A 23,372-nucleotide genomic window follows, 5' to 3' on the forward strand; every position below is an offset into this window, starting at 1 on the left:
AGGGAGGAATGTGATTGATGGCTAAATGGTACATGGTTTCATTTGGGGGTGACGAAAATGTTCTAAATTAGATAGTGGTGATGGTTGCACAACTCTGTGACTATACTAAAAAGCTCTGGATTGTACTCTTTGAAAGGGTAAATTTTATGGTATATGAATTGTATATCAGTAAAGCTATTATAACAAAAAAACAAATCCCTGTAAAAAACCATTGAGGCTGTGCTTTAAGCAGAGAGGTGTGGATGTGACAGGACAGAGAGCAGGGATGCACTTCTGTTTTTACTTAGTGAAAAATGGAAATTGAATTTTTTAAAAAGCCTCTCCTTCAGTCATGTTTCTGGGAAGCATTACAAGCACTATCCCTTGGCTGACCCTGGGTGTAAGATGCATTCTCTCCAAGAAGGAATGAAACAGAGAGGAGAAGACTCCAGGCAGCAGCTGCTCTCAGAGCCTGGCCCCCAGGCCATCGGATGCATGTGGTCCGGTCTCAACGCGCAGTTTCACGTCTGTGGGTGTCTTATTCTCCGTCTCCACTTTACAGGTGTGGAGACCCACCAGGAGGACCATGCAGTGGGTTAGCAGTGAATGCAGGACTCCCCCGTCTCTGACCCCCATCTTCTTGGCAGTTTCCACTGTCTGAGATTGAAAGTTCCCAGTTACAGTGCGGGTGGTATCCAGGAAAATCGCATGTGCCTTTGAAGGAGGGGGATCTGTGAGGGGTCAGTTTTGAGTGACGAGGAAATATCAGGGCAGAAGATGCCACCTGGGGAAGGTCTGGAGGGACGTTTGAGTGACCTCTGCAGGTGCTGAGGGATGGGGGAGGAGACACAGGACAAGATGAAATGTCTGAGGATTTGGAAATCCCTGATTTCGCGCCCAGCCCTCTCCTCCATCCACTTCCATGCTCTTCCAGCTGCCCTGCTAATTAATTAGGATAGTCATATTGACCAAGTCTGTCCTCCTGTCTCCTCCATCTCAAACTTTCCAGCTCCCAGAGATCACAGCCCCGAGGCCTCCCTGCCCCTCCCGCCGAGCTGGCGAGCTCCGGGAAGACCCCAGCCTATCTCAGAGGAGCCAGAGGACGTTACATCTGCAATCTGGCCTCCTCCATGCATATGTCACTGCACCGGCAAGGGTGGAGCGAGGGGCCAGAGCACCCACTGAAGGGCTCCCAGTGAGGAAAGCGTTCCCTTTTTATGAGTTATGAGGCCATTTTGGCTGTGCTCAGGGTTATGGCTCCCAGTGAGTGTCACATGGGACGGCATTTAATGGGCAGAGCCGGACAGCCCTGGACCAGGTTACAAAGTTCTCTTCCCCGCATGTGGGTGCACATGTCCTTTTATGACTCTAGGCTGCTGGAAAGGACTGTGCTCATTTGGAGGGTCGTTTAAGGTCACGAGTTCTGGGCAGCTGTAATTTATGTTCCCTTTAAAGCACAAGTCAACCCAGAGGGAGGGAGACCAGCTCTGTGAAGACTAGTCTGGGGGTTTAGAACTTGGCCCCTCTGCAGGCTGGCCAAAAAGGACCTACTGTGTTCTAGGCAATGACTACTTTTACTATCATGATTGAAGCCCACAATGAACCTATACAGCCATCCCCACTTGACAGATAAGAAACAGAGATGGTGGGTGGCTTGCCTAAGGTCACCCAGTGACTCTCCTTGATCTGATGCCAAAGTTTTATACCACTTGGTCTCTAAACCTACAGTGCTGACCACGTGGCATTTTGTCTGTTTTCCCAGCATGTGTCATTACCCTTGATTTACAGATTAAAAAAAAACAACAGCTGAGCCATGGAAAGTTGAAGTAACTTGCTTGAAGTGGTAGAGCTGGGATTCAAACCAAGTGTTCTGACTTCTGAGCTCATCCTCTTAACTAATACTTTGCACTGTGCTTTCTGTGAGGCCAGGAGAGTGCTTTAATCATCTTTGAGGCCTCCCTGTGTTTGCACTTTGAAGTAGGTGCTAATTTGTGTTTGTTGAATGAGTGAGGGAGTGGATGGATGGGAGGAAGGATGATTGCGTAGCTGGATAGTTGAGTGGGTGGATAGAAGGCTGGCCAGGTAGGTGCGTGGATGAATGGATGCAGCAATGGATGGCTAAGTAGATGGGTAATTGGATAGATGAATGGGTAGAGGAGTGGATGGAGAGGAGGGCGGTAGGGAGGAGTGGCTAAATGGGCGAGTGGATGGAAAAGTGTATAGATGGGTGAGTGAGTAGACGGGTAGGTTTTGGATCAGAGGGCTTTCTCATACGTAATCTATTGGTATATTCAAAGAAGGTGTCTAGACACACAGACGTAGAGAATGGACTTGAGGACACGGGGAGGGGGAAAGGTAAGCTGGGATGAAATGAGAGAGTAGCATGGACATATATACACTACCAAATGTAAAATAGATAGCTAGTGGGAAGCAGCCACATAGCACAGGGAAATCAGCTCGGTGCTTTGTGACCATAGGGAGGGTGGGAGGGAGACCCAAGAGGGAGGGGATATGGGGATATATGTATACATATAGCTGATTCACTTTGTTGTAGAGCAGAAACTAACACACCATTGTAAAGCAATTATACTCCAATAAAGATGTTAAAAAAGAAAAAAAAAGGTGTCTAGAGACAACACCTCACCTAGTTATGATTATAATGGGCATTTTGGCTGGAGAGGCCATAGAACAGACAATGTGTTTGTTCACCACTGTATTACCAGTACCTACAGTACAGAGTCTGAATGACCAAAAAGCAAGCAGATAGGAACCAGATAGATGAAAATACAGACCTTGCAGCCTTCCTTAGGGCATACTGTGTAGAGGACCCACCTCACAGGTTTATGTTGACAGACTAGGGCAATGGATGGGCTATGTGAGGGTTCCCAGTCTGTCCTCCGAGGGAGGAAGTGGTTACACACCCAGGACACGAGTTCTCCAGGGCCTGGCAGAGCATTTGGGCAGAAGTTATTAAGAAAACATTTGGAGATGTTTATCTTCCCCTGTATTTGAAGATCAGCCTGGTAGCAAATATCATCAGGGGTCTATAGAGGCAGTTCTGTCTTGATTTGCTTATTTAACAAATGACTTTGGTCCAATATAAGGTCTGTCACTATAGCTTCCACTGAATCTGTTAAGGCCTCGGATTATACTTGCTCTTTTATGTTGTGAAAGCATGCTTTTTGTTTGTTTGTTTGTTTTGCGGTACGCGGGCCTCTCACTGTTGTGGCCTCTCCCTTTGCGGAGCACCGGCTCCGGACGCGCAGGCTCAGCGGCCATGGCTCACGGGCCCAGCCGCTCTGCGGCATGTGGGATCTTTCCAGACCGGGGCATGAACCCGTGTCCCCTGCGTCGGCAGGCGGACTCCCAACCACGGCGCCACCAGGGAAGCCCTGAAAGCATGTTTTTAATGGCAGTTTGTCCCCGTCTGCTGTGCTCACAATCCCTCAATAGGACAGTGAAATAAATGAGCCAGAATATCATCAGAGAACCCAAACCCTTGTCTCCTGACTTCCCTTTTAGATCTTTCTAGAAAACAAGTGAGAGGAAGAAGGAGAATAAAAAGAGCCTGAGCCACATTTCTAGCCAGAAGCTAAGGTTGGATTGAGGACAGATGGTTGGTGGGTCAGCAGTAACCACGTTTGTCTCTAAGGTCTGTGCATCTTCAATGGAGGGCAAGATCATTTTAGTCAAACGTGTTATAGGTTAATTATTGTGTGGTTTATCTTAAAGTGTTAGAAGAATACGTACTGTGACTTCATGGGTATTATCACTCAGGATGAGGTCAGAATAGTTCAGATGTTAAAAACGAGCTGACATTAGACAACAGTCGGTCAATAATGGAACAGCCGTGCACAGCCAGGCCAAGCTGGTAAGGAGGAGAGCTCACATTTATTGAGTTATTAAGTGTTGGGAACTGTTCTGAGTGTCTTACATTATTTAATTCATTGAATCCTCCCAGCAGCTCAGTGAATTGGGCACTGCTGAGGCTTAGGGAGGTTAAACATGGCCATTAAGTGGCCGAGCCAGGGTTTGAACCCAGGCAGTCCCACCCAAGAGTGAGCTCTAACCGCTGCACTCTGCTGCTTCTCAGAAGGGAAATAAAAGAAGAGCACAGACAACAAAAGCAAAGCTCCTTTTGCCCTTGCAACCTGAGACCCAACCCCGCACGTCAGTGCACCGAGGGAACCCGACTGGGCCTCTGTTTTCATGTCTCTAAAGTGGGATCAGGCATAGGCAGGGGCATCTTCCGAAGCGATGGGTGTTGGTCCAGATTTGCCCCGTGACCTTGAGCCAGCCTCTCCGCCTCTCCGGAGGTTTGGTGTCCATGAGATCTCTCCCCAGTGTCACCCATGGCTCTGCTCCGAGGAATCCAGCCCTTGCCTGGTTTGAGGCAGAGCCCCTGGATGCCTGGTGGAGTCTGATGCTGGGCAGACTTCATGGCAGCATCAGGGCCCAAGGATGCCCACTTCCCCAGCCCCAGGTTGAGTGGAGCCTTGCCTGGCAGGCTGGGCTGTTGGGGCCAAATCCCAACAGCACTGGAATATCCCTGAGCAATTTGAGCAAGACGGTGACAAGATCAGATTGGATTTGAGAGGGTCCCTCTGGCCGCTGGGTGAGCAGATCGGAGGGCAGTCGGGGGGAATGGGAGCCAATAGGAAGCAAGTGTTACAGACATCCAGGCAAGAGATGGCTTGGACCACCAGACTGTCATAGAGATGCCAGCAGAGTCGGGGAAGATTTGAAGGTGAATTTGGGAGCGGTTTAATATTCAAGCAGTGGCTGGCTGTGCGAAGATGCTCAGGTTTCCAGCTTGCTGCCTGGGAGGATGGAGACACCCTTTACCCGGCGGGAGGCTTGGCTGGGAATCCTTTCCGCCTTCACAGCACGTTCTAGGAAAGGCCTGCCGTATACCTGCTTTTCCTTGATAAGGAGGAGGAATGGTCCCGGGGCTTTTCCTTGATAAGGAGGAGGAATGGTCCTGGGGCACAGTTAACTGCTCCCTGCCTCACCATTCCTGGCCATCCTTCACATGCCTAATAGGCTCCTGCTGGGGCCTAATGTGGCCATTCCTCATGGAGGGAGAGCAGGGCTCGGCTCCCTGTCTGAGGACATGCACAGCTCTGGAGGGAGGGGAGCTGTAGCTCAGTGAGACTGTCCACGCCATCACTTTCTTGAGCATGGTTCTGAGCTCCCTCAGCAGCTGCAGCGTTCCTGACCTCTGGGCCAGGGGACAGCTCCTTAGAGGAGGGAACTGGTGGCCCCAGCAGGAGGGGAGGCTCTCGCATGCCTTTGTACACCTCCATGGTATATGGCTTGTTGCAGAGTACTTGTTTGCTCTCGTAGTTTGAAAGAAAAGAACAAAGTAAATCTTGAAAAAGAGGAAGAAAGAGGAGTGGCCAGAAGGGTGTGCAGTTGGATGGCAGAGCGGGTTGTGGCGCAGCTTGGATCAGGGCTGTGCCTCTGCAGACAAGTGCACAGCTCCAAGCCCTCACCACTCTCTCACACACACACACACACACACACACACTCGCACTGTCACACACACACTCACACTCTCACACACTCGTACTCACACACACACACTCACACACACACACACACACTCACACACACACACATGCAGCAAGAACCCAGGCAGGAACAGGCTGCTGATCTTTCTAGCCTCTTCGCCAGTGTGTGGACCAGGGGACGCCCGTTCTGCTCCAGGTGGACCCTTGTTTCCTGGGCTCCAGGTGTTCTGGAGAGAGGTGTCCGTGGTCTGGCTCCTATCATAGTCAGGAAGGAGCTCCAAGAAGGGCCTCTACTTGCACTGCAGCCCAAGACTCAGTTTCTCCTCTCCTGATGTACCCACCCCGGCCATGCTTCCCCCTGCCTGGACCAGACCTGAGGCAAGGGCCCTGCACCTGCCCGCCAAAGGCCTGGGCTAGAGTTGGCAGGGCCACTCCAGAGGATGGAGGCTCCCTCCCTGCCGCCCCTCCTCCGTCTGTCCATGCATCCATCCATCCATCCATCCATCCATCCATCCTTCCCAGAGGGCAGGAATCAGTATTTGATAAGAATTTAATAAGATAAGATGCCTGGATTTTTAGCATGAAGAGAAGTTTTGTGAGAAGTTGTCTGGGACCACATTGCCAAAGGCAGGAGGGAGCCATTGAAGGTTCTTGAGTAAGAAGGGGATGTGGCCCAATTTCTGTTGCAGAACAATCACTGTGCTGTGTGGAGAGGGAGGCTGGGAGCAAGGAGCAGAGCAAGGAGGCTGTTGTGATGGGGCCAGAGCATCCTCTGTGAGGAAGGTTTAGAAGGCAGAGAAAGGAGGGTTCCTGTGCTCTAGGTCGGCTTATGTCCCATGCCAGGCTCTTTGCTGCCTCGGTGCCTTTACACGTGCTGCTTCCTGCCTGGAACACTTCCCCTCCTATCGCAAGGCTCCTTCTCCTCCTTCTGATCTCAGCCTCAGAGGTGCCTTCCCTGACCTATCTCAACAGCCCCCCTCCTGTTACTGTCTATGAGAGCACATCCTTCTCCTTCACGTGTCACAATGTATGATCATATATTAGCTTTTCCCTTTTTGAGGACAGGGACCATATCTGCTTTATTCACCGGTGTTTTACCCACTGCCTAGCTGTGTGCCGGGCATAAAGCGGGCAATCAATGAATACTTATTGAATGAATGTATTATTTAATCAGTTAATGACATTGGCTACACAATAGTCATAGTTATGTAGATATGAGATTATCACACCTGAATAAGCTTTCTACATACTGATCCTCACAGCATCTGCCAAGAAAATGAGAATAGGAATCATTATTCCAGCGTAGCCTAGGTGGAAACGGATACCCTGAGCTGTGTCTTGTCCATGATCTGGCTGGCAGCAGGGCTCGGGTGAGGGGCTCGAATGCACATCCCAGACTCTGTCTGCCACATCATTGCATCCCTTCTTCAGGCCCAGAGGACACGGCCACCTTGAGGACTGACCCTGCCGCCCAACCAGGCCAGTCCAGACTGCCAGACTGATCAGAATGAACATCTCTTGCCCTCATAGTAATTATTTGTACCTTCCTTCAGCATCACAGCCTACCTCGTGTCTAAGGGAGACAAGTCTGTCTTGAACAGCATGTGTAAAGGTACTGAGGCAGCAAAGAGCTTGGAATGTTCAAGGAACTAGTAGGAGAACAGACTGGCTGGAGTGAGGGCAGGAAGGAGGTTCTTATTCACTTCTGGGTCCTCATGGAAGCACAGAGCACTCATTAACGGCTCATGACATTAGTAGGGCCCCTGGCCTGTTCGCTTTCCCTTTGTTGGACAGGGAGCTCTAACCCTCTCTCTCCTCTGCTCTGACCCCAGCGCCTACACAGAGCCCTATAAGGTCTGTCCCATCTCGGCAGTGGCCCCCAAGGAGGACCTCACGTCGGATGAAGAGCGGGGAAGCTCGGAGGAGGAGGACAGTGCTCCAAGAGACCCCAGCCTCACCCACAAGGTAGGGCTCCCCACCCCAGGCCGGGGGCCGGTGGGAGGTGGGCGTCAGAGATGTGAAAGTGGAGAGAGGGTCCACTCCTTCCCTTCTCCGTGCGGAGGGAGCTGTTTTCAAACAGCTGACGCCAAGGTGGATGCAGAGGCTGAGTCACAGGGCGGCTGGGGCTGCGGCCTGAAGGCACGTGGCAGACACGGGGGCGCTGATGCTGCGGGGGTGACTGCTGACATCCTCCTGGGTCCCAGGAAGCCTGGGGATGAAGCGGAATAAAGCCGCCTGATTTGAATCCAAACAGGGCTGGATTCCAATGACCTTGGTCCCCTGGGCAGCCTCAGTTACCTCGTCTGTGAAGTGGGAATTGTGAGGGTAAGATGAGTTAAAAGGGTTATGAGCAAGTTTCGTGAAGTGAAAACTTCAGAATGAGAGCTGGTGTCCCCGTTCCCTGCAGTGATGCTGAGGGGGCGGGGCTCAGAGAAGGGCTGTTACTTCTCTGGAGGCAGATGGCGAGTTGCGGCCCAAGTCACAGTGGAGGCCCAGACCTTCGCACTGGGTGTCGGGCATTGGGTGTGACGTGGTTACCTCTGCTCGGCCGATCTCGTCCTTCCCTACCCCTTCCAGGAGGCACGGGCTGTCTCCCGTGTTTCCCGTTTGCAGAAACTGTCAGAGCGGAAGAACTTGCCCAGTGCCACATGGCTGTTACTAGTGTCACCCAGGAGACAACACAAGGTGCTGGGGGCCAGGAATTCAGACCAGGAGGACACCCCAGCTGCACGGAAGGTTGAGGCCAGCCTGAAGTTCTCCCCCTCCCCCATCTCGCGGGCCCGCTCCCGTCTGCCATCTGCCAGGGAGGGGCCGGGGTGGCAGAGGAAGTGCCCTTGGGCCCCTGTTCCTGGCTGTCTCCCACTCTGGGCATCTTCCCCTCCCAGCTTAGGTGAGGTGGGCCCCTCTGATTACAGACTCTTCCTGTGGGAGCACTTGGTACAGGTGCCTGGCCCCTACCAAGCATTTTATAAATGGGCGTGTCTTTGATTTCGTTTCGTACACTCGATTTCTTTTAAAAATTCACTCTCCTGTCTGCCCATATACACAGTGCTGTGGGAGCGGTGAAGGGGGCTTTCCCACCGGCTCGTCTGCACCCGCTTCCCCTTCCCTCTCTAGATGGCGAGCTGTCTGCTGGGCACTCCCAGCTTCCTCGTCTGCTCTTTCACTCCTTACAAACACTTTGAAGCCGGTACCGTTGTCTTGTTTTGCAGTCGAGGACACAGAGGTTCAGAGAGGTTAAGTAACTTGCCCAAGGCCACACTGCTAGTGGTTGAAGGGGTTGGACTTGAAAACGGGTCTGACTCCAAACCCAGTCTTGTTTGTTTGTTTTTCCACTGCAGTCCCGGTAGCCTCCTCTTATCTCTCCACTTCCTCCCCTCACCCAAGAAGAAGCTATTGGCTCCTGGAGTGGGGAGAGGGTGACAAGGGAGGCAAGCTTTCAGTGAGTGGTGCCCATTTAGAGATGATTTTGGCTTTTCTGGGCATCCCTGGGGTCATGGAGCCTGGGAGCAGAAAGACATAGCTGTCATCGGGGATTTGGTCCTTTCTCTGAAGCTGGGAGCTGGGGCTGGATCCCAGGCCCAGAAGAGTTGAAGGGCTGAGAGGGCAGTGGGGCCCATGTGCAACTTTCTGTACCTCGTGATGATTTCCGACCAGTCACTGATTTCTCTGTTAAACCTTCCTCTGGGACCACCTGCATCTCCCTCTCCAGCTGTGTTACCACTGGCTGGTCACTTCCCATCCTGAGAAGGACGGTCCTGTCATCCTGAGAGCACAGAGGGAGAAGTGTGGGTCCAGACTCCTCACGGCAGGTCAGTCCAGTCTCGGGAGCCCAGCCTCTTCAGCTGCCGAGCGGACTGACTGCCACCCCCGACCCCCCACCATGCTCTCTTCCTCCTTAAGAGGCCTTCATGATGTAGCAGAGGTAAAATGGCCTTTAGCAATCAGGTTCTCTTTGCCCGAGGTGTGCTGTGCTAGATGGTCCTCATCATGTATGAAGTCATCACGGGGCAGGATTCCGTGCCCTGGGACACTCATTCCTGGTCCTTGTGCCCTTATGGACGTAACCGGTATGCAGTTTGGTGTGTATCCTTCTAGAACTTTTTCCCTGTATTCACCTACATATATCATCATTATGCGTGGAAAATGGATGGTATTGTTTGTGGAGTTCTGATTTTTTTTTTTTCCGTAAACCACATCAAACTATAAGAAACGGGGGTGGAGGGGTAACTCGGCCGGGTTCATTCACTAGTATCTTAGAGATCTTCCCACATCGGTACAGGGAGCTCTAACTTAATATTTTCCTGCCCTATAGTATTCCAGTGTCTGGATGTGCTGTCATTTACTTTGCCCTCCCCCTGCTGAGGGACATTTACAATGTCTCTTTTTTCTGCCCAGTGGACAGCACTGCAGGGCACCTGTTCATACCCCTCCTTACACACACGTTTTTGCAGAGGGTGGATCCCAGGAGGGGATCCGAGAACACTTGCAGTTTCAATCAGTCTTCATACCTGCTGCTAAATCCCCTGCCCCAGTCTGTTACAGACACTCCCTGGCAGCCCTCAGGGTGGAAGGGCTCCCAGATCGCTGGGAGCTTTCCGGACTGAGCAATCTTTCCTGGCTCCTTTCTGCTGCAGACGGTTTGGTGGGGCAGGGGTGGGGAGGAGGGGCATTTGCTTCTTATTCTTTTGCCTTCCATTCTCTCCGAAAATTCTGTTTCTCAAAAGGCAGACCTCGCCTCCGTCTTGTCCTGGGGGAAGTGGGACCCAGATTACCATCTCCAACCGTCTCAAAGGGGCAGACCTGGACCAAGTGTGCGTGATCATAGAATTGCCTCCCCGGGGCCTTGGGAGGCGTGTTTGGGGGTGTAGTGGTGAGCCCCACCCTTCTTTCAGTGTGATATGGTTTATGTAACAATAAATTAAAAGTGCTGAGCCCCACCCTTCCCAGATGTTTTGGGGTGACCGAGTCAGGAGGGGAGAGGATTTTGGAGCAGGACAGGATGCTGGGCCCAGCTGGTCCACCCACCTGTCTGACCTCTCTCTCTCCCACTCGCAGACGTACAAAGGGTGTGGGTTGAAGGAAAGAGGGGGCAAAAAAGGAGAATCAAGAGGGACCTAAAAATAGATCTAGCAATGAAAGGAGACATTCAAAGGCGGGCTGGCGAGTTGCCCCTCCCTGACAATGCGCCCGGTTTTCAGGCTGATGGCGACTTTTCAGGCGAGATACCAGCTCCCCTGAGACCAGCCCAGGAGTTGGCAGCCCCTCCTGGCTACCTCCTCCCTGGCCGGGCTCCCGCTGTCACCATGGACGTTGTTTCCTGGCCGGGTCCACCCCTGAGCCCAGCCCTGTCCCCTGGAGCAGACCCATCCTGCCTTCACGCCCTCCCTGGTCCCCGCCCACTCAGGACGTCCCCTCCCTGGCTGCACCCAAGGTCCTGGCGGCCTGGCCCGGGCCTCCTTGCTGACTTCGTGACCCTAGCCTTGCACCTGTGGCCTTGCCTGACCATCTGCCTGGGTTAAAGGATCTGCGTGGGGAATTCCCTGGCGGTCCACTCGTTAGGACTCTGTGCTTTCACTGCCGAGGGTGAAAGTTCCCTCCCTGGTCAGGGAACTGAGATTCCACCAGCTGTGTGGCACAGCCAAAAACCAAACCAAACCAAAAACAAGGATCCACTTGAACCCTGGTCATTTCCACTGGGCGAGTCTCCAGCCTGTGTTAAATGTCACACTGTGCCTTCTCCATGCTGGAGACCCTGAACCCCCGTTCCGGCTGCGCGTTGGCTCCACTGCAGACACGCGCTCCTCTGGGCCCCGGGGAGGCCATTCCAAACCTGCTGCAGCTTCCTCTCCTGCAGCCTGTTCTCCTTCCCAGAAAACACTCTCCTGTCGATGTGAACTCCCCCCCATCTGCACCTCTTCTCTCTGTGTCCTCACCCAGTTTCACCCGTCCCTCCTCTTCTTCAACAGAATTTTATTTATTTACTGAGTACTTACTGAGCGCCTACTATGTGCCAGGCACCCTTCTAAGGGCTGAAGATACAGCAGCCACAAGTCAAGACTCTGCTAGAGTCTACATTCTAGAAGGGGATGAACAATCATCCAGAAAACTCCCAAGGTGGGTTTAGGTGGTGAAAGTGCTATAAACAACGAACAAACAAAGCAGACCAAGGTGGCGGAGGACAGAGCACTGGGGGTGAGGAGAGGGAGGAAACTTAGACAGGGAGGCTGGAGAATGCTGGGTTTTTTTTTTTTTTTTCCATTTTTAAAAATTTTGTGAAATTACACATAACATAAAATCTTCCATCTTGACCTTTTTTTTTTTTTTTTTTGGCGATACGCAGGCCTCTCACTGTTGTGGCCTCTTCCGTTGCGGAGCCAGGCTCCGGACACGCAGGCTCAGCAGCCATGGCTCACGGGCCCAGCCGCTCCGCGGCATGTGGGATCTTCCTGGACCGGGGCACGAACCTGTGTCCCCTGCATTGGCAGGCGGACTCTCAACCACTGCGCCACCAGGGAAGCCCCATCTTGACCATTTTTAAGTATGTGGCCTTAAGAACATTCAGTGGCCTTAAGAACATTCACGTTGGGACTTCCCTGGTAGTGCAGTGGTTAAGAATCTGCCTGCCAATGCAGGGGATGTGGGTTCGATCCCTGGTCCAGGAAGATCTCACATGCCATGGAGCAACTAAGCCCATGTCCCACAAGTACTGAGCCCGCGTGCCACAACTGCTGAAGCCCTTGCGCCTAGAGCCTGTGCTCCGCAACAAGAGAAGCCACCGCAATGAGAAGCCCGCACGCTACAAAGGAGAGTAGCCCCCGCTCGTTGCAACTAGAGAAAGCCCGCGCACAGCAACGAAGACCCAACAGATCCAAATAAATAAATAAATAAATAAATTGAAAAAAATGAGAGAGAAAACAGTAAACTTACATTAAAAAAAAGAAAAACAAAACGTTCACCTTATTGTGCAACCATCCTCACCACCCATCTCCAGAACTTTTTCATCTTCCCAAACTGAAGCTCAGTATCCCTTAGACAGCAACTCCCCACCACAGTCCTCCTGGCACCCACCGCTCTGCTCTCTGCTTCTGTGATTTTGACTGCTCTCATGCGTGGAATCGTACAGTATTTGTCTTTTTGTGTCTGGCTTATTTCACTTAGCAGAACGTCCTCAAGGTTCACCCATGTTGTTCCAGGTGTCAGGATTTCCTTCCTTTTTAAAGCTGAATAATATTCCATTATGTGTACGTATCACGTGTTGTTGCATCGATGGATGCTTGGGTTGCCTCCACTTTTCCACTGTTATGAATCAGGCTGCTGTGAACATGGGTGTACAGATATCTCTTTAAGACATTGCTTTCAATTCTTTTGTCTATGTACACAGTAGTAGAATTGCTAGATCACATAGTCAATCTATTTTTAATTTGGGGGTGGAACTGCCATACTATTTTACAGCTGCCCCATTTGACTTTCCCTCCAGAGATGCAGGTGGGTTCCAGTTTCCCAGAGAAGGCCTTTGTGATAAGGAGGCACCCTTCGAGCAGGGAGCTGAACGTTGTGAGGGAGGAGGAAACGGGAAGGTCTAGGGACAGAGCATTCCGGGCCAGGAGCAGCAGCGCAGAGGCGGGGCGGGTGGTGGGAATGAGCCTATACAGCCGAGGTCAGCGTTGGGGGAGCAGAGGAGAAGGGGGTGGGCTGGACGGGTTCTGCAGGACTTGGCTCCGCCCACAGACATGTTCCTCCCTGCTGTCCTGCCCCCCTTGCTGCAGTCATTCGCCCTGCACACTGTCCACCTCAGATCCCAAGCCCACGCTCTGGTGGTCTCCCTTCCCGGGGAGCTGCCTCGGCTTCTCTGGCTCCGTTCTCTCCTTGTTCTCTCCCTACTCCCCTGACCATCCTCTCTGCCCACGCCTCCATGTGAGGCATTGACGTCCCAGGGCCTGGGTTCCTCCAGCCCCGCTATCCTCCTGTGTCCTCTGCTTAGGCAGCCCCTTCCGGGCCAGCGGCCAGCCCTTCTCAGGTGTGTTCCCAGAGCCGACCTTCTGCCCCACCCCTCCCTGCGACCCTGCACTCCATCTACGAACTGCTTTTTGGGGCCCTTCTTGGAAGCCCTGCAGACACCTCAAACTCAACACATCCCAAGTTGAACTCGCCATTTTCCCATGCTCCCCACCACCCGCCCGCCTGCTTCTCCACTTGAGTTTGCTATTCTGGCGGTTGGCACCAGATTTGAAAGATTTTAAATCCCTGGCATTTCATCTTCTGTTGCCATGTCTTAATTATGGATCAAATGAAATTCAGCCTCGAAGGCTACAGAACGAATCAGTCTGTTCTGTAAACCCACCCCAGGGCCTTTGCACTTGCACTTGCTTCCACTCTAGATGCTCTTCCTGCCCTTTGCACTGCTGGCTGCAGGTCTCAGATGAGATGTCACCTCCTCAAAGAGGCCTCCCCTGCTCACCCTGCTCATTCCTGTCATTTCCTTTCTCATGCTTATCCCAAGCTGTGATTATGTTCTTTATTTTTCTGCTTACTTGCATATTGTTTGCCTTCCCCTTTCAGAGTAGCTCCAGGAAGGCAGAGACCATGATTGTCCTATTCACAGTTACGTCCCTGCTGCCTGGCACATAAAATAGTACTGAGTAAATATCCTCCAAAAAACGAATAAGTAAGTGAATGCATTTAGACTCAGTTCCTGCGTTTAAGTAAGGAAAACAAACTTCGATGAACGACAGTTTAATAAACAAAAACACTCGTTTGGTCCTGTACCATTTACAGTGCACAGCGAGGGACGGAGTGGGGAACCAAGCCTGCCTGTCACCAGCCCCACAGCAGCCACGCAGAGGGCACAGCAGTTCAGCAGAGTAACGCAGAGACATTTTCAGGCAGTGTTGAGTGGAGGAGGACGAGGGTGCAGACTCTCAGAACCCAAAAGGGAAGGGAGAAAACTGGAGCTCAGAGGTCCGGGAGGCATCTTGGGTACCCGCCTGTCTCACACCCCTTGTTCAGGGCCCTGGAGGGCTTGAGGCTGTCAGGAGCCAAGAAGGTGGGGATGGGGGCCGTTGGGATACCCTGGTCCCGTGAGAGCTTATTCTGTGGCTGGTTTTCCTCTCTGCCAAGTCTCAGATGTGCCCCCCCTTTTTTAAAAAAATTAATTAATTTATTTATTTTTGGCTGTGTTGGGTCTTCATTTCTGTGCGAGGGCTTTCTCTAGTTGCGGCAAGCGGAGGCCACTCTTCATCGCGGTGCGCGGGCCTCCCACTATCGCGGCCTCTCTTGTTGCAGAGCACAGGCTCCAGACGCGCAGGCTTCAGTAATTGTGGCGCACGGGCCTAGTTGCTCCGCGGCATATGGGATCTTTCCGGACCAGGGCTCAAACCCGTGTCCCGTGCATCGGCAGGCAGATTCTCAACCACTGCTCCACCAGGGAAGCCCTCAAACGTGCCCCTTTGACCAGTTTAGAATTCGGGCCACAGGGTCACACTCGCCCTCACTTTCTCCTTCCCAGCTTCGTGATAGTCGCTCTCTGTGCCTGGTCTACAGCCCTGCTGCTGAGAGTTGGACATGTGGACCAGCAGCACCCCAGGCCCCCCTACATTTGTCCAGTCAGGATCTGCATGTTTACAGGATCCCCCCGCGGTGGCTCATATGCTCACTCAGGTTTGAACTCTGGTCTGTATGTCAGCCGTCCAGTCTGTATGGAGCACCCACAGCGCCCCCAGCTCTCTGGGGTGCCTGACCGTGGGGACTTACTGTCAGGCTGGAGACTGAGAAAGCTCCTTATGTGATAATCTCTAAACTTTACATTTTATACACTTTTATGAGGGTTACGTCTGACAGTTTTTTACAAGACAAAGGCTGCTCGTGAGATGGAACAATTATGGGGCAGCCATGGCGGCCTCAGCTTTGTGACCTAAACCCTGAGCAGTGTGACTATCCCAAGTCTTAAAAGTCAGGACAATCAGGGAGGTTTCCAGGAGGAGGTGAGGCATAAGTGCTCTGTGAAGGAGAGTAGGATGCGGCTAAGTAGAAAGGAGAGAGAGGGTACGTGGGAGGCCAAAGCAGGCAGCATGAAGGCATGCAGCCGCGTCACCGACTGGCTTCTTGACTTGTGGCTGGTCCTTTCCCGAACTGAAGTGAGATGCTGAGGACAGGAAGCCTGTGTCTCGTACGAGCCGTGTGCTGGCCTGTTCAGTGAGAGCTGGCCTGGTCACAGTTACCACCACACTCAGGCTCCTATAAGCTGAGAGAGCTGACAGAGGCATTTAGAGGTCACTTCATTTTATTTTTTTATTGTGGTAAGAACACTTAACATGAAATCTACCCTCTCAATGTCCATCGAGGGATGGATGGATAAACAAAGTGTGGTCTCCACATACAATGGAATGTTATTCAGCCTTTAAAAGGAAGGAAATCCTGTCACGTGGTACAACATGGACAGACCTGGAGGACATGGTGCTCAGTGAAGCAAGGGAGTCACAGAAAGCCAAATACTGCCTGATGCCACTTACAGGAGAGATCTAAGACAGTCAGAGTCATAGAAGCAGAGAGTAGCATGGTGGTTGCCAGGGGCCGGGGGCAGAGGGAATTGGGTGTGGAGTCTGTGATGCACAAGATCCCTTCGTCTCACGGGAGGGAAGACTGCAGCTCCTGGAGAGGCCGCTGCTCGCTCGTGGCTGTTTGGCACGTTGGCGGCAGAGTCAGGAGTAGGCGCCAGGTCTCCTGATGCCTCACGCGGGGTGTTCCAAGATAGCGGGCTGTCCTCTATTACAAACTGCATCCGGAACCAAAGATTCTTTGCAACTGAAAGTTTTCTAGAGTATCTGGGCCAAACCCAGATTCACACCAGCCTGTGCTCAGGAACTAGAATAAGGCTGGATGTCAGCAGGAAGCGAAGCCTACCACTTGGTCCTGGGGGAGGAGGGGAGGAGGGGCTGTGTTTGGTCCCTCCTTCTTCCCCCCTTGTCCTGCAGGTGTTGCCTCTCCTTTGCCCTCCTCATCCCTCCTCTGCCACCTGTGGGAACAGAGGCAACAGCTGGGATGAAAGATGAGCCGTCTCTCCCTGAGCGCCTGTCTGAATTTTCGAGTGGCCGCTGAAGGCTGTGCTGCGAGCCCCGGTCTGCATTCCAAGGGGGAGGTGGCCACTGTCAGTGCAGGTGGTGCCCCGAGGGGCCTTGGAGACAAGCGTTCTCCTGGGGTCCCTGCCACCCCGTGAGTGTGGCTCTCTGAGCACGTTCCCTGCTCCAGCTGTGGCCTCGGGAGATCCCAGGAAGGCCCCTCGCTGGGACCCTCAAAGTAGCAAGGGCTCATTAGGAGTATTTCCCCAGGGCTTGAAGCAGCCCTGGACGGCAGCCCCTTCCCTCTTTGCGGATGTGCCCGTCCGCCCCGCCCACGGGATGTGCGGCTGGCAGACGTGGAGCATCGGGGGCCTGCCTTGGCGCTCTGCCTCACTGGGGTGAAGCGTGTAACCTAGAGACACTTATTCGATCACAGGGAAGTTCTGGACACAGGCATCTGTGTGAGCCAAAAAGCCCCGAGGAATGCAGGTACGTGCCTGGAAAGGGTCTTTAGGTGGAGTCACAGGTGCAGGGTAGGACTTATTTGTGCCTCAGTTTCCCCATCTGTGAAATGGAGGTAATAATAATAGTTCCTCGTAGTTTTTTGGGAAGATTCAGTGAGGTAATTCATGTAAAAAGCTCAGAGCCATGTTTAGCACATACTAAGTGGTCAAGAAACACTAGCTGTTATATTATTAAGTACGTATTGTTATTATCCCTCTTTTACCGATGGGGCCCAGAGAAGAGAAGTAACTTGTCCAAGGGCATAGGTTTAGGAAGCGCTGAAGCCCAAGACTTGAGCCCAGGTTTTCTGACCCCAGAGCGCAGGTCTCAGCATCAAGCTGAACGACAAGTTCTTTCTGTAAGTCCTGGAGAGCCACTTGGGACTGCAAGTGACAGCAGGAGGCAGTTCCCACAACCTTGTGTGGATTGGAGTAGGTCCAAGGCTGCAGCTCTCGTGAGCTAAGAGGGGAGTTCAGCTGAGGGTGGAGGGGAGCTCGGGAGCTTAGGTCCCCACCACCTCAGAGCAAGGCAGTTCTGAGCGGGGACAAGGCCCAGGTGGGTGGAGCAGACATACAAGTAGGTGAAAGTCATCTGAGAGGGAAGGGAGTCTCAAGGAGGTGAGAGGCTGAGGGTTACGGAGTGGAGGGTGGAGTTCCCAGGTGACCACAGGCCGGGGTACAGGTGTGAACTAGGGAGGGGGCACTGAGCCAGGCACCAAGACGTCAGGACATGGGGCTTGGCCCGGAGCTGGCAGAGATGAGGGTGAAAGGAAAGAGGCAGCTGTTTAAAGGCAGAGCAGGTATCAACCCAGGAGGCCTGCAAGCAGGGAGAGAGGTGACAAAACAGGAGCTTTGGAGGTGGTTTCTTCCTCTTCTGCAGGACAGGACGCTGTGGAGAGATGGTGTGACCCCTGGGAATACATAGGGCCATGCTGAGGGCCAGGCCATACAGCCTGGGGCTCATTACCCTACTTCTCACAATAACCGTAACGGTGATTGTTATTATAATACAGTGGCAGTGATGCCTCCTCTTCGGATCTTCACTGAGAATGAAGAGCTTTTCCGTCCACAATCCTACATAATCAGAGTGACAGCCTCTAAAACAGTGGTTCTCAAAACCTTTTGGTCTGAGACCCCTCTAACCTCATAAAAATGATTGAAGACCCCTAAGAGTTTTTATTTCTATAAGTTATATCTATCCATAGTTACCACGTGAGAAAGTAACGCTGAGAAAAACTTAAAACATCTATCTTTTAATTCATTTAAAAATAACAATAGACCATTTTATGTTAACATAGATAGCACTTATTATGAAAAATAGTTGTTTTGCAAAATATTTAGCGACAAGAGTGACCAGGTTTCACATTTTTGCGAACAGTGTTAACTTCCGGCTTCATAGGGGACGCCTGGATTCTTCTCGGGTTCCGTCTGTTGAAAATGCTGTTTTGGTCAAGTTTAGTGAAAATCCAGGCTCACACAGATAACGTAGTTGGGAAGGGGAGGCAGAACCCTGGGGCTTCTCAGAGCAGACTTGGGGAACCGCTGTTCTAGAAGGGGCCTAGGAACCCCCGTCTTATAGCTGGAGAAACTGAGTCCCAGGCAGAGGACCAGGACTCCCAACTCTTTCTGGGGTCTGTTCAGCCAGGGGGGTCCCTAAGGGAGAACTGTTCCTCCCGCCCTGCGCTGCTCCCAGAATAGCCAGCACTGAGCCGGCAGGTTTGCCTGGGGCCTGGGGAGGAAGTGCGGCTGGGCGGCCCAGGGGAACAGGGGAGATAAGCCGCTTGGGCTTGGACCTCGGACAGAAGGGCGGCTACCTGATGTAACCCTCACAGCGCCAGCCTGAGAAATGCGATAGCACGGGCCCAGCCCCCACACGCCAGGGAGGAACCCTGTTCCCAGAAGTCTGTCCCTGGACACTGCCGTCAACCGCGGAGTTCATTTCCTGGTTAAACAAACATCTATATTAAATGGCCCGGCTGGGCAACGCCCAGGAGCAGCTTCTGAGGAGAGCCCCAGGCACATGGCCCGCCAGGCCTTCTTCTCTGGCTGGCGAAGACACATCCATCATCAGCAGAGTCACTAAAGCGGGACAGCCTGTGCATCCTGCCCAGAGTCTGCCCGTCTGGCTGGAGGGCCTGGGAGGGACGTGCAGAGTGGCCCGTGCACAGAAGTCCCTCCCGACAGCTTCAAGATTGTGACAGTGGTAATGAGGACAACTCCAGAAGTTCGGAGGGGTGGGGCGGGGACACTCCATCCATCGTCTCATCATCTGGTCCTTGCAGTGGGGGAACACTGACCCCCATCTTCCCGATGAGAAGACAGGCGTCAGAGGAGGGCTTGCACTCAGTCAGATAGGTGCTCGTGGCCTGACTGGGGTGTGGATCCGGGCGTCCTCGCTTCCGGCACCGCTCCCGTTGCTGTGTGCCATGGTGGGTGCTGCTCTGCGGGCTGGGAATCAGCAAGGGCTGTGGCGGGAGGACTAGCCTGGGTGCCCTGGAGTGCTGAACTCCTGCTGCCTCCTTCACAGTGAAGGTGAAAAGCAGTAGGTGTCTCCCAGCTTGAAAGCCCACCTCCTCCAATGAGCAGAGACACGATTTACTGAGCACTTGCCGAGTGCCAGGCACGCTGCCAAGTGCTTCAAGGTTGGAGCTGACGACCTGGCTTTGAATCTTGGCTCTGCCACTTACCAGCAGTGACTCTGGGCAAAGGGTAGGACTTACTTGTTGCTCAGTTTCCTCATCTGTAAAATGGAGATCATAATAATAGCATCTACCTCCTAGGTTGTTGGGAAAATTCAGTGAGATAATACATGTGAGAATCCTAGAGCCATACTTAGCACAAACTAAGTGTTCAATAAATGCTAGCTCGTATATTATTAGGTAGGTATTATTATTATTATCATCATCATCCATGTTTTACAGAGGGAGCTCAGAAGAGAAATAACTTGTCCAAGGGCATAAGCGTAGGAAGGGGTGGAGCCCAGGACTTGAACCCAGGCCTTCCGACCCCAGAGCACAGGTCTCAGCATCAAGCTGGATGACAAACGTGATTTGACTCACAGGCCCCTGGAAGATTGGACGTCATCTTGATTCTCGTCTTCATCTTATAGGGCCAATCTCCTGACCCCGGTCCTTTCTCTACAAAGTAATTCTCTTTACGGGAGCTTGACCACAGGGTTTTCTTAACTGTTGAGGCCTGTCCTGGCAGAATACGTTTCCGTTGTGAGGGTTTTCTTTACGAAGTCTTTTTGCGTGTGGTACTCTACAGGAGCCCCTGCTTGGGAAGTGAGCTGCTCTTGCCTGCAGAGCCCCACGCTAGCCCTGTGGATGCACAAGGCAGACCGGGAGTCATGATGCGGTACCCGTGGCAGGGCGAGAGGCCAGGTGAGGCTGAAGGCCTCTGCAGGCCTCACAAGTTTCCCTCCTGCTCTGTGGATGGTGTAACAGCATCACCCACCACAGAGGCGGCAGTGAGAGGCAGGAGGAAGACTGACCGTAGGCCCAAGTTTTGCTGAATTTGGGTGGCCTTGGAGAGACTGAAATCTCCAAAACACTGTGCTCTTAGCCAAGAAGCTATTAGGGACACACCAGCTAGGGAAGGGAACTCGTTTATTGAGCACCTACTATGTGCTGGGCACTGTATCTCAATTCCATCCGTTTATTCAAACGTTTCTTGAACATCTCCCGTGTACAAGGGTAACATTAGGTAGTGTGACTGCTATAAAGAAAAGTACAGCAAGAAACAGGGTTCGAGCAGAGGTTCTCATCCAAGGTGAGCTCTTGCCCCCCAGGGGACATTTGGCAATGTCTGGAGACACATTCAGTTGTCACAACTTGGAGTGGGGCTACAGCTGTCATCCAGCGGGTAGAGGCCATAGATGCTGTTAACAGTCGTGCAGCACGTGGGACAGCCCTTGCAGCAAAAGCTGTGTGGCCCAAAATGTCAGTGGTGCCAAGGCTGAGAACCCCGGAGTAAGACTGACTCTGGGAGTTCTCTGGGTCGGGTGGTCATGGATGGCCACATTGAGGATGTGACTTTTGAGCAGAGACCTGAAAAAGTCAGAAAGTAAGAATGAGAAGAAGGGGCTTCCCTGCTGGCGCAGTGGTTGAGAGTCCGCATGCGGATGCAGGGGACGTGGGTTCGTGCCCCGGTCCGGGAAGATCCCACATGCAGCGGAGCAGCTGGACCCGTGAGCCATGGCCGCTGAGCCTGCACGTCCGGAGCCTGTGCTCCGCAACGGGAGAGGCCACAAGAGTGAGAGGCCCGCATGCCGCAAAAAAAAAAAAAAAAAAAAAAGAATGAGAAGAAGATCTGGGCAAGAGCATCACAGGCAGAGGGAACAGCAAATGCAAAGCCTGAGTTAAGAGTGCATCATCCCAGACAGCAGTGTGTGAGACCGGGTTGGTCATTCTCCATGTATTTCAGGTGAAAAAGCTGAGGCTCAGAGGTCATGGTTTGACAGCCGTGACACAATCACACGATGCTGGAGCCAGGATTGGTACTTAGGTGGGCTTGATTCCACGGTCCATTTGCTTTCCTCTGCCTCAACTGCTATCAGAGGAGTGGCTCAGCCTCTACTCTGCAGTTGAGGCCTTTCCCTACTTGACCCTGTAAATTATTTGTTCTTATTCCATCCCTGGGCACCTGGTTCTGTTCCTCAGGGTACAAAAAGCACAAGCATAATGATAGCGGTTAGCTGTGTAGTGTTTACTGTGTGCCAGACACTGTTCCAAGTGTGAGATGCAGATATGGATACAGATACAGAGAGGTCTCTATCTGTATATATACACACTCATGTAATCTTCACAATATGCGTGTGTGTGAGATACCATTATACTGCTGTGCCCATTTTACAGGTAAGGAAATTGAGGTACAGAAAGGTTAAGTGACTTGTTTAACTAGTACAAGGGAGAAGCAGGATTTGAGCCCAGACTGCCTGGTTTCCGGAGTCCGTGCTCTTAGCCACAGCCCCATGCAGCTGCTCCCTCAAGAGGCAGTGCGTTTCTGGCCACTGGAGTAGATCATCACATCTCAAGTTTAATAACACACAGGTTCAGCAGAGAACGGCCTTCAGAGGTCACTCTACTCACACCTGGGAAGCTAAGGCCCGACCTCGGAAAGTGACTTATGCAGGGTTGCACGGGAAGGTGGCAGGAGACTGGAAACCAGGAGCCATGCGTCCCGTCAGTGCCCTCTTCTCCGCGGCGGCCACCCCGCCCAGCCTCGCCTGCACAGGCCCAGTGTCTTTCCCCATCTGTCCTGTCACTGCCCCATAGTGTCTCTGCTCTTCCGGATACACCGCGGTGTGTCTGATATCCGGCAGGTTTGGGGCCACAAGGGTTGCTCGTGGCAGAAGGCCCGGGCCTCTGCCTCGGCCCCCACTCATCCTTCCTGTTTATAGACAAAATCTCAGTTATTGTCGAATCTCACAGGTGCGGAGGCTGGGGTTCAGATGGGTTAAATGGCTCACCTTCTGAGGTTAGCCAGGAGAGTCAGTGCTTCCCAAGTGGTATGAACATTCATTCATTCATTCATTCCCTCGTTCATTCTTTCAGTAACAAAAGAGGACAAACCCCAGGCTGGGCACTGTCCTGCAGAGGTGCACTTCCCGGTGCCTGCCTGCAGGGGGAGATGTAATCGGTGTCCTGAGCGGGGGCTGCCCAGAAAGGACACCTAATCCCGCCTGTTCGGGGAGGGGATCAGGAGTGCTCCTCGGAGGAAGTGATAGACATCATGGCTAAGTCTCCAAGGATAACTGGGAGGTGGCCAGGCAGAGAAAGGAAGAGTACACTGAGGTGACAGCATGTAAAACAGCAAGGAGAGCTCGCTTGGCACAGAGAACCGCAGGTTGTTCAAAACCTGCTGGGCTGTGGGCAGAGTCTGCATGGGTATGAGGGCGGCCGAGCATGCAGGCCGCAGCAGGCACTGGGCTGAGCACTAGTTGCTGTTAATGTCCACATTACAGATGAGGCAGCCGGGGTGCAGCGAGGCTGAAGATCACACAGGTAGTGAGTGCCGGGGTGGCCTGAGAAGCCTGTGGAATTCACCTCCGGCAGCGTGATGGTCCTTCTATAAACCTGACTGATGCTTGTGGAGCTGGGATTCCCCTTCTACTGCCCCCATGGGTACCGTCCCTCCTGATGGCTCTGTTTCCTCCCACAGGTGGACGGACAGTCCAGAGCCCACGTCATAGCACAGGAACTGCTGTCTTCAGAGAAAGCGTGAGTCCCCAAGCAGCTGCCTGTGGCCTTGAGCTTGTTAACAGAACATCACCCCTCCCCGGCTTCTACAGAATGAGAATTAATGCACACTCAAACCTC

At 52.7% G+C, this 23,372-nt stretch overlaps 1 protein-coding gene across 2 annotated transcripts in view; it reads left to right on the forward strand.

Moving 5' to 3' along the window:
* Positions 1-23,372, forward strand: part of FGD5 (FYVE, RhoGEF and PH domain containing 5) — a 123,159-nt gene that overhangs the window by 49,263 nt on the left and 50,524 nt on the right. For both annotated transcript variants that reach the window (XM_060307223.1, XM_030840855.2), the window contains exons 3-4: positions 7,325-7,457; positions 23,215-23,273. In XM_060307223.1, coding sequence (XP_060163206.1) covers positions 7,325-7,457; positions 23,215-23,273 — 192 coding nt within the window. The remainder of the gene's footprint in view (positions 1-7,324; positions 7,458-23,214; positions 23,274-23,372) is intronic.

The sequence above is a fragment of the Globicephala melas genome, chromosome 11 (genome assembly GCF_963455315.2).
Source record: "Globicephala melas chromosome 11, mGloMel1.2, whole genome shotgun sequence".
Lineage (NCBI taxonomy): Eukaryota > Metazoa > Chordata > Mammalia > Artiodactyla > Delphinidae > Globicephala > Globicephala melas.